This window comes from Salvelinus sp. IW2-2015, linkage group LG15 (genome assembly GCF_002910315.2).
Source record: "Salvelinus sp. IW2-2015 linkage group LG15, ASM291031v2, whole genome shotgun sequence".
NCBI lineage: Eukaryota > Metazoa > Chordata > Actinopteri > Salmoniformes > Salmonidae > Salvelinus > Salvelinus sp. IW2-2015.
In genome coordinates this window covers 5313664-5325071 of record NC_036855.1, presented here as the reverse complement: position 1 = coordinate 5325071, position 11408 = coordinate 5313664, and the positions used below count along the sequence as shown (strand labels likewise).

Below are 11408 nucleotides of genomic sequence, written 5' to 3'. Positions count from 1 at the left end.
ACGTCTATTTATTTTTATTTTTTTTATTTTTTTATTTACCTTTATTAACTAGGCAAGTTAGTTAAGAACAAATTCTTATTTTCAATGACGGCCTAGGAACAGTGGGTTAACTGCCTGTTCAGGGCAGAACGACAGATTTGTACCTTGTCAGCTCGGGGATTTGAACTTGCAACCTTTCGGTTACTAGTCCAACGCTCTAACCACTAGGCTCCCTGCGCCCCGTCTATACACAATACTCCATGACAAAGTGAAAACATATTTCTAGAAATTTTGCAAATTTATTGAAAATGAAATACAGAAAATATATTTACATAATATACACCCCTGAGTCAAACATGTTAGAATAACCTTTGCAGGATTACAGCTGTGAGTCTTTCTGGTAAGTCTCTAAGAGCTTTGCACACCTGGATTGTACAATACTACACTTTTATTTAGTTAAATTCTTCATCTCTGTCAAGTTGGTGTTGATCATTCTATAGCCATGTCAGTTTGCCATAGATTTTCAAGCCGATTTAAGTCAAAACTGTAACTAGGCCACTCAGGAACATTCAATGTTTTCTTGGAAGCAACTACAGCGTAGATTTGGCCTCATGTTTTAGGTTATTGTCCTGCTGAAAGGTGAATTTGTCTCCCAGTGTCTGTTGGAAGGCAGACTGAAACAGGTTTTCCTCTAGGCTACAAATCTATATGCCATCGGAGACCATACAGCTGTAGTTTTGGCTACACGGCTGGAAATGGTTAACTCTGAGACTATCGATCACTACAAATAAGAGCAAACTTAGATGTATATATACTAGTCTGCAGCTAAAATTACGTAAATCTAGAAGAGAATAACCGACAAAGCTCTAAGCATCTACTCTACCACAAAAGACATGTGTGACGTCTGGGAAAGTTAACCAGAGACTCTGATGAACTCTACAGGACGATCGAGGATTCCAACAGAAACAACGACATGCGGGCGTAAATATATAAATTGCAATTATTCTGAATGAGCAGCCATTCATGTGCAAAGGATTAGCATTTCAATTAATATAATTATAGACTGTGTGTAGTGAATACATTTTGTCTTTCCCGCTCTTTCTCAGTCCCACCCTTTCCTTTTGTCTACCAGCCGTCATATTGGCTTAGCCACTAGGGACTTTTCTATCATTGTTAGTAACCAATATCTACTGTTTGTTTGTATGTATTTCTGTGATTATTTATTATTTATTTATTAGTTAGTAAATAAATAATTAAGTCAATTTGTTATTTGGTGATTCGTGATGAACTAGGTTTGTGCAGATACCAAAGATTTTACGATTTTGGAATGGACTAATGAGGTAATAATTAATCATTCATTAATAGAAGACTAATTGATAAGATTTGAAAATATCTGAATAGTCGATTCGGAAACTAGAGACTAAACATTTTCCGTGGTGCCCCGACTTCTAGTTAATTCAGTTTGCATTATTAGTTTAATCACTATATAATAATACAAATAGGAATTGATTTGATAAAATAACAGTCTCAACTTAATGATAGTCACAGACACGACACCTTGATGTGTTTGATTGCCCCAAACATAACGCTTTGTATTGAGGACATAAAGTTAATTTGTTTGGCAATTTTTTTTGCAGTATTACTGTAGTACCTATTTGCAAACATGATGCAAGTTTTGGAGTATTTGTATTCTGTACAGGCTTCCTTCTTTTCAATTTGTCATTTAGATAGTATTGTGGAGTAACTACAATGTTGTTGATCCTCAGTTTTTTCCTATCACGGCCATTAAACTCTTTTTAAAGTCATCATTGGCTCATGGTGAAATTCCAGAGCGGTTTGCTTCTCTCCAGCTACTGAGTTAGGAAGGATGCCAATATCATTGTAGTGACTGAGTGTATTGATGCACCATCCAAAGTGTAATTAATAACTTTACCATGCTCAAAGGGTTATTCAGTATCTGCTTTTCTTTTTTTTACCAATAAGTTCCTTCTTTGTGAGGCATAGAAAACCTCCCTGGTCTTTGTGGTTGAATCTGTGCTTGAAATTCACTGCTCGACTGAGGGACCTTACAATTATCTGTATGTGTGTGGTACAGAGATGAGGTAGTCATTCAAAAATCATGTTGAATACTTATTGCCAGAGTGAGTCCATGCAACGTATTATGTGACTTGTTAAGCACATTTTTACTCCTGAACTTATTTAAGCTTGGCAATACGTTCTTGAGAATACAGGGGTGCTAATTTCCCATTAGCATAATTTGCTCTACAGAATTAAACTGCCTCTTATTCATTAATTGCCTTACTATATGCATATAAAATAATACCATTGGAAGAAAAACATCTCTAGTTTATAAAACCGTTTCAATTTTGTCTCTGAGTGATACAGAAGTCATGACAGCACTTTCCATGACAAGAAGAAAAAAGCAAGATGTGTATGCCAGCCTTCCGCTCTGCCTAATATATGTCGTGCCCCCTATGACCCGAATACACACCTCATTGTGCCTTCCTCTGGGTGTCAAGAGGACGTCAGAGGGGAAAAATATTCTTGTTTATCTGGGACTGACGTGAAATGAGAGCTAATTCTTTGCGTGACCGACAACTTCCGGTTCTCTAAATCGTGCGACTTGTAGCTGCCATTGTTTCTGTTGTGCGGCCATTATGGATGAAACTATCTCCGTCTCGAAGTTTGTTTGATACATGTGACCAGATCACGTAATGTATGTTTTTTCAATATGATTAATCAGATTAATTTTGATTTTTTCGAGAGTTTTTGGTGTTCCGTTGTCTATTTATTACGTTTAGAGATCCTGCCACTCACCAAGTCACTGTGCTAAATGGAGTGGAAGGCAACAATTCCTGAACGGAACAACGACTCATCTACAAAGGAACACTTGATCAAATTCTGATGAAAGATCAGCCATGTAAGACCCATTTACGATGTCTTATATATCTGTTGTGCATGTGAATGGCCGCTGGGCGCCTAGCGAATCTGCCGGGTATAGCTATGTACTTTAGCGCTTTACAGTTTTTTTCGTTATAAACATTTATAAATTGAAATATTGTTGGATTACCAGATGTTGGGCTTCAATATCGCTGTACGCTGTGTATTTTTCTGGCATGTTTTAAGATGAGTAATTCGTTATACTGAACGATTGTCTCTGTAGTCTTCTGCTGGAGTCACACTATTGTCAGATTGCAGCTGCAATGATAGACACTGTGATTTATACCTGAAAATGCACAATTTTTCACAAAAAAAAATATGCTTATTACGCTATAAATACTTTATCAGACTGTCATCTTATGAAGTTGTTTCTTGAGTTACGTGGCTATACTATTATTTTTTATTTTAGTTCGAGTAGTGATAGCTACTGAGCAGGAAAGAAACTAATGGGAGAAAATCGGTGCTCTTTGCTAACCGGGTTAGGAATAGATTTACATAATTGTGTCTTCCTGTAAAAACATTTTAAAATCTGAATGGTGGCTTCATATAACAGACCTGTAGCTGTTATGCTGTGTCTTGGACTTATTAATGACTTTAGATGCTACAACGTTACTTGTTGACCTAGGTGAGTCATGCAACGTATCGTGGTAAGCACATTTTTGAACTCTGAACAGCTTACCATAACAAAGGGTTGAATACTTATTACTCAAGACTCATTTCATTTAATACATTTGTAAACATGTTTAAAAACATAATTCCACTTTGACATTATGGTTATTGTGTGTAGGCCAGTGACACAAAATCTCAATTGAATCAATTTTTTATTCAGGCTGTAACACAAAACATGTTGGAAAAGTCAAGGGATGTGAATAGTTACTGGAGGCACTGTAGGGACAGTAGTTGAACTACATAGGAGGCCAGAAAGATGAAGGGTAGTGGTCAACAAGGGAAGGAAGACATTAACGACTCACCCAGAACAGCTTTTAGAAACTCGCTTGTTTTGTGTTGCATACACATATGCATCAGTCTATTTACAGTATATCATGATGCCTGATTGCACTATGGGAGGAGTAGTCTAGTGGTTAGAGCGTTGGGCCAGTAACCGAAAGATTGCTGGTTCGAACTCCCGAGCCACTAGGTGAAAATGACATTGCTAGTGAAAAGCCAACTACGTGAAATTCCCTTGCCCTTGAGCAAGCACTTCACCCTAATTGATCCTGTATGTCGCTCTGGATAAGACCATCTGCTAAATGGCTAAAATATCATATACATTCTTCTTGTTTTCAGTCGGTGACGATCCAAGACCCTGGATGTGTGTGGGTTCTCTGTGAACGGCTCATCCTATGGTAGCGATCACACATGGCGCCCTCCCGACTCTGCTGTCAACCTCAGCCTGTTCAGAGTGCAACAGGACCTCATCTAACCCTGGTGAAGACTGTTACTTTCTGGACTTGACTGTTGTCTTTTAATTTCTGGTCCTTATGATGTGTTTTCTGCCTGCAGACATTATGTAAGATCTACATAGTAATCAATACTTACTATAAATCACTCACTCATTCGTCTTCTTTCCTGGATGCTAGTCTTTTTTGACAGGTCATCCCATGTCAGTGGCAATATGCTTGAGTAATGATTCCCTTTATAACAACATCAAACCTATTCTCCCAGTAGAACAATCACTGTGCTGTTGATCCTCTTGTGTTAAACACTTCTCCATTGAAAAAGACAACTACCTATTTGCCTCAAGCCAGGTGAGTTTGGGTTAAAATGACTTTGCCATAACCTGGACGACATTACCTGTACAGTACAGTGCTCCAGACATGATATCCACATGCACACCACCACTTACGATTGTCTGATTCGAATTTAAAACGGCAACTGGATTTAGACCACACCACCATGGAGTTGATCCTCGAACTAGCTAGTAGCTAAACTAGTCTGTATGTTCTACCAGTGGTTTCGTTATGGACCGGGAAGTGTCTTGGCTCTCCATAGGCCTGGAAGCTTCGAGGGTGTCCTCATCGTTGGTCTCCCATCTCCCATGGGACCAGCCTCTACCTGTTGTCTGTTGAGGAGTAAAGGAACGGGCGACGGCTGTGTGGCTGTCCAGTGGATGGGAGGGCCACTTTCCAGAACCCTAGGCCTCTGCCTGTCAAGCAGCACGAGCTCAACAAGTAGAGTCTCTCAACAAAGGGCAGGACACTCTTCTTTGTGGTCTGTCACCGAAGGTGACTATGTGACCTCACGTGACCACTTTCTAATCTACAAACCAGTCCTCTGATAGTCTTGCTTTGCAATCTAAATCTTCTATAGTTACATTTTGCTTACGGTTGCACATTTGTATATCATTAGTTTTCTCCGCGTGCTCTGGCGAAGATGGCTTATGTGGTGCAGAGATGGTGACGTGGGCTTATGTGGTGCAGAGATGGTGACGTGGCTTATGTGGTGCAGAGATAAAGAAGTGTCTCATGTGCATGCAGACGATGGTGACGTGGAGCAGTTATGTGTGCAGACGATGGTGGACGTGCTCTATGTGGTTGCAGAGATAAAGAAGTTGTCTTCTGTGTGCAGAGATGGTTGACGTGGGTATGTGGTTGCCAGATAGGTGACGTGGCTTATGGTGGTGTAGAGGTGGGATGACGTGGGCTTATGTGGTGGCAGAGATAAGAAGTGTCTCTGTGGTGCAGAGATAAAGAAGTGTCTCGTGGTGCAGAGATAAAGACGGCTGTTCATGTGTGCAGAGATGACGTAGTAGCAGAATTTATACTTACAGATAGCTATGTGTCCCACATGCCACTGTTGACCAAAAGGGTTTGTGTGCACAGAGAAGGGTAAGGCGGACAAATCCTTCTGTATCTTGGGCAGTGCCTTCCAATAGGAATCTACTGGATGTGAGTTTCCCGGAGCTCTGTGTTTAGTAGGCCAATGGAAACGCTCAGTGTACATAGGCCAATGAGGAAACCCGCTTCAGTGTAGTGGCCAATGGGAAACGCTCAGTGTGTTAGTAACACCGAATGGGAAACCGCTCTGTGCTAGTGCCAATGGGAACCGCCCTCGTGTAGTGGCCCAATGGAAAACCACAGCGCCGGCTCAAGAGAATGTCATTTATAGTAGCTGGTGTGTACATACTAACGAACGCCTTGTGAATGAAGAATCAGAGGCTTACCTTAAAGTGTGTGTGTGCTGTTCTCCGTCTGCTGCTGTGTTTCATCCATCTGTTCTGTGTGTGGTGTGTGTGTTCTGTCGCCCGTCTGTGTGTGTGTGTTCCTCTATCCAGGATTCCTCTTTACCTCCTTGAGTAGTTTGTATGGCGTTCCCAAGCAGCTGTTCCACCAGCACCGCCAGTCTATCCCATCTGGCATCTCTTCTGGTGTGGTGTTGGGCTGTCTTGGAAGCAACTACAGCGTAGATTTGGCCTCATGTTTTAGGTTATTGTCCTGCTGAAAGGTGAATTTGTCTCCCAGTGTCTGTTGGAAGGCAGACTGAAACAGGTTTTCCTCTAGGCTACAAATCTATATGCCATCGGAGACCATACAGCTGTAGTTTTGGCTACACGGCTGGAAATGGTTAAACTCTGAGACTATCGATCACTACAGAATAAGAGCAAAACTTAGATGTATAATTACTAGTCTGCAGCTAGAAATTACGTAAATCTAGAACGAGAATACCGACAACCGCCAAAGCATCTACTCTACCACATCTACTCTACCACAAAAGACATTGTGACKTCTGGGAAAGTTAACCAGAGACTCTGATGAACTCTACAGGACGATCGAGGATTCCAACAGAAACAACGACATGCGGGCGTAAATATATAAATTGCAATTATTCTCGAATGAGCAGCCATTCATGTGCAAAGGATTAGCATTTCAATTAATATAATTATAGACTGTGTGTAGTGAATACATTTTGTCTTTCCCGCTCTTTCTCAGWTCCCACCCCTTTCCTTTTGTCTACCAGCCCGTCATATTGGCTTAGCCCACTAGGGACTTTTCTATCATTGTTAGTAACCAATATCTACTGTTTGTTTGTTATGTATTTCTGTGATTATTTATTTATTTATTTAGTTAGTTAGTAAATAAATAATTAAGTCAATTTGTATATTGGTGATTCGTGATGTAAACTAGTGTTTGTGCAGATACCCAAAGATTTTACGATATTTGGAATGAGACTAATGAGGTAATAATTAATCATTCATTAATAGAAGACTAATTGATAAGATTTGAAAATATCTGAATAGTCGATTCGGAAACTAGAGACTAAACATTTTCCCGTGGTGCCCCGACTTCCTAGTTAATTMAAGTTTGCATTATTAGTTTAATCACATAATAATAATACCAATAGAGAATTGATTTGATAAAATAACAGTCYTCACAATTAATGATAGTCACAGACACGACACCTTGATGTGTTTGATTTGCCCCAAACATAACGCTTTGTATTGAGGACATAAAGTTAATTTGTTTGCCAATTTTTTTTGCAGTATTACTGTAGTACCTTATTGCAAACATGATGCATGTTTTGGAGTATTTGTATTCTGTACAGGCTTCCTTCTTTTCAATTTGTCATTTAGATAGTATTGTGGAGTAACTGCAATGTTGTTGATCCTCAGTTTTTTCCTATCACGGCCATTAAACTCTAACTTTTTAAAGTCATCATTGGCCTCATGGTGAAATTCCAGAGCGGTTTGCTTCTCTCCAGCGACTGAGTTAGGAAGGATGCCAATATCATTGTAGTGACTGAGTGTATTGATGCACCATCCAAAGTGTAATTAATAACTTTACCATGCTCAAAGGGTTATTCAGTATCTGCTTTTCTTTTTTTTTACCAATAAGTTCCCTTCTTTGTGAGGCATAGGAAAACCTCCCTGGTCTTTGTGGTTGAATCTGTGCTTGAAATTCACTGCTCGACWGAGGGACCTTACAATTATCTGTATGTGTGTGGTACAGAGATGAGGTAGTCATTCAAAAATCATGTTGAATACTATTATTGCCAGAGTGAGTCCATGCAACGTATTATGTGACTTGTTAAGCACATTTTTACTCCTGAACTTATTTAAGCTTACCATAACAAAGGGGTTGAATACTTATTTACTCAAGACATTTCAGCTTTTCATTTTTAATACATTTGTAAACATGTTTAAAAACATAATTCCACTTTGACATTATGGGTTATTGTGTGTAGGCCAGTGACACAAAATCTCAATTGAATCAATTTTTATTTCAGGCTGTAACACAAAACATGTTGGAAAAAGTCAAGGGATGTGAATAGTTACTGGAGGCACTGTAGGGACAGTAGTTGAACTACATAGGAGGCCAGAAAGATGAAGGGGTAGTGGTCAACAAGGGAAGGAAGACATTAACGACTCACCCAGAACAGATTTTAGAAAACTGCCTTGCTTTGTGTTGCATACACATATGCATCAGTCTATTTACAGTATATCATGATGCCTGATTGCACTATGGGGAGGCAGGTAGTCTAGTGGTTAAGAGCGTTGGGCCAGTAACCGAAAGATTGCTGGTTCGAATCCCCGAGCCAACTAGGTGAAAATGTTTAGCTGAAAATGCCTTGCTAGGTGAAAAGCCAACTAGGTGATAATCCCTTGCCCTTGAGCAAGGCACTTCACCCTAATTGATCCTGTATGTCGCTCTGGATAAGACCATCTGCTAAATGGCTCAAATACATATAATTCTGTCTTGTTTTCAGTCGGTGACGATCCAAGACCCTGGGATGTGTGTGGGTTTCTCTGTGAACGGCTCATCCTATGTAGCGATCACACATGGCGCCCTCCCGGACTACCCTGCTGTCAACCTCAGCCTGTTCAGAGTGCAACAGGACCTCAATCTAACCCTGGTGAAGACTGTTACTTTYTGGACTTGACTGTTGTCTTTTAATTTCTGGTCCTTATGATGTGTTTTCTGCCTGCAGACATTATGTAAGATCTACATAGTAATCAATTACTTACTATAAATCACTCACTCATTGGTCTTCTGTTCCTATGGCTAGTTCTGTTTTTGACAGTCACTCCATGTCAGTGGCATTATGTTGAGTAATGTATTCCTTTTATACAACATCAAACCTTTTCCCCATAGGAACAATCACTGGCTGTTGAAGCTCTTGATGTTAAACACTTCTCCATTGAAAAAAGACACTACTTGATTGCCTCAAGCCAGGTGAGTTTGGGGGTTAAAATGAACTTGCCATAACCTGAGACATACCTGTACAGTACAGGTGCTCCAGGACATGATATCCACATGCACACCACCACATTACGATTGTCATTCRAATTAAAACGGCCAATGGATTTAGACCACACCACCTGGAGTTGATCTCGACTAGCTAGTAGCTAACTTGTCTTGTTTCTACCAGGTGTTCGTTTGGACCGGAAGTGTCTTGGCTCTCCATCAGAGCCTGGAGCTTCAGGGTGTCCTCATCGTGTCTCCCTTCTCCCATGGGACCAGCCTCTACCTGGTTGTCTGTGTGAGGAKAAAGACGGGCGACGGCTGTGTGCTGTTCCAGTGGAGTGGAGGGCACTTCCAGAACCCTAGGCCTCTGCCTGTCAGCAGCAGAGCTCAACAAGTAGAGTCTCTCAACAAAGGAGCAGACACTCTTCTTTTGGTCGTCACCGAAGGTGACCTCATGTGAACTCACGTGACCTTCTCTACAAACCACGTCCTCTGTATTTGTCTTTGCAATCTAAAATCTTCTATGTTGACATTTTGCTACGGTGCCATTTTGTATTCATTAGTTCTTCTCCGCGTGCTCTGAAGTGGCTTATGTGGTGCAGAGGTGGTGACGTGGCTTATGTGGTGCAGAGGTGGTGACGTGGCTTATGTGGTGCAGAGGTGGTGACGTGGCTATTGGTGCAGAGGTGGTGACGTGGCTTATTGGGTGCAATGGGTGGTGACGTGGCTTATGTGGTGCAGAGATAAAGAAGTGTCCTCATGTGTTGCAGAGATGGTGACGTGGCTTATGTGTGCAGAGATAATAAGAAGTGTCTCATGTGGTGCAGAGATAAAGAAGTGTCTCATGTGGTACAGAGATAAAGAAGTGTCTCATGTGGTACAGAGATGGTGACGTGGCTTATGTGGTGCAGAGATGGTAAGGTGCAGATATGATACTTACCAGGCATAGCTAATGTGTCCCCAATCCACTGTTGACAAAACATGGTTTGTGTGCACAGACAGGAGGGAGTAAGGCGACAAAAGTCCTTATGTATATTGGAGCAGTGCCTTCCACATAAGTGAAGTAGGTCATCTCTATGATGTGAGTTTCCCAGAAGGCTCAGTGTTGTAGGCCAATGGGAAACCGCTCAGTGTAGTAGGCCAATGGGAAACCGCTCAGTGTAGTAGGCCAATGGGAAACCGCTCAGTGTAGTAGGCCAATGGGAAACCACTCAGTGTAGTATTTCTACAAACTTCAAAGTGTTTTCTATCCAATGGTAACAATTATATGCATATCCTGGCTTCTGGGCCTGAGTAACAGGCAGTTTACTTTGGGCATGTCAGTCAGACAGGAAGTGGAGAAAAATAGACCCTAGTCTGAAGAAGGTTTAATGTGAGTCTGGAAGGAGAGTTTACAGTCTAACCAGACACCTAGGTATTAGTAGTTGTCCACATATTCTAAGTCAGAACCGTCGAGAGTTGTGATGCTAGTCGGGCAGGAGGGTGCGGGCAGCAATCGGTTGAAGAGCATGCACTTAGTTTTACTAGCATTTAAAAGCAGTTGGAGGCCACGGAGGGAGTGTTGTATGACATTGAAGCTCGTTTGGAGGTTTGTTAGCACAGTGTCCAAAGAAGGGCCAGATGTATACAGAATGGTGTCATCTGCGTAGAGGTGGATCAAAGAATCACCAGCAGCAAGAGCGACATCATTGATATATACAGAGAAAAGAGTCTGCCCGAGAATTGATGAAAAATGAAAATGATGTCATGGCTTTAGAAGCTTCTGATGGGCTAATTGACATAATTTGAGTCAATTGGAGTAGTACCTGTGGATGTATTTCAAGGCCTACCTTCAAACTCAGTGCCTCTTTGCTTGACATCATGGGAAAATCAAAAGAAATCCCCCAAGACCTCAGAAAAAAATTGTAGACCTCCACAAGTCTGAGGACCTTGTGAAGATACTGGAGGAAACCGGTACAAGTATCTATATCCACAGTAAAACGAGTCCTATATCGACATAACCTGAAAGGCCGTTCAGCAAGGAAGAAACCACTGCTCCAAAACTGCCATAAAAAAACAGACTACAGTTTGCAACTGCACATGGGGACAAATATTGTACTTTTTGGAGAAATGTCCTCTGGTCTGATGAAACAAAAATAAAATTGTTTGGCCGTAATGACCATCTCTATGTTTGGTTGAAGAAAGGGGGATGCTTGCAAGCCGAAGAACACCATCCCAACCGTGAAGCACGGGAGTGGCAGCATCATGTTGTGGGGGTGCTTTGCTGCAGGAGGGACAAGTGCACTTCACAAAATAGATGGCATCATG

General features: G+C 41.2%; 1 protein-coding gene across 1 annotated transcript in view; it reads left to right on the top strand.

The window, feature by feature from the left end:
- Window positions 1-11408, top strand: part of LOC111973957 (adhesion G-protein coupled receptor V1-like) — a 248282-nt gene that overhangs the window by 98522 nt on the left and 138352 nt on the right. Inside the window, 3 exon segments of the mRNA XM_070446866.1 lie at window positions 8623-8769; window positions 9009-9089; window positions 9286-9557. Of these exon segments, the coding sequence (XP_070302967.1) occupies window positions 8623-8769; window positions 9009-9089; window positions 9286-9557 (500 nt within the window).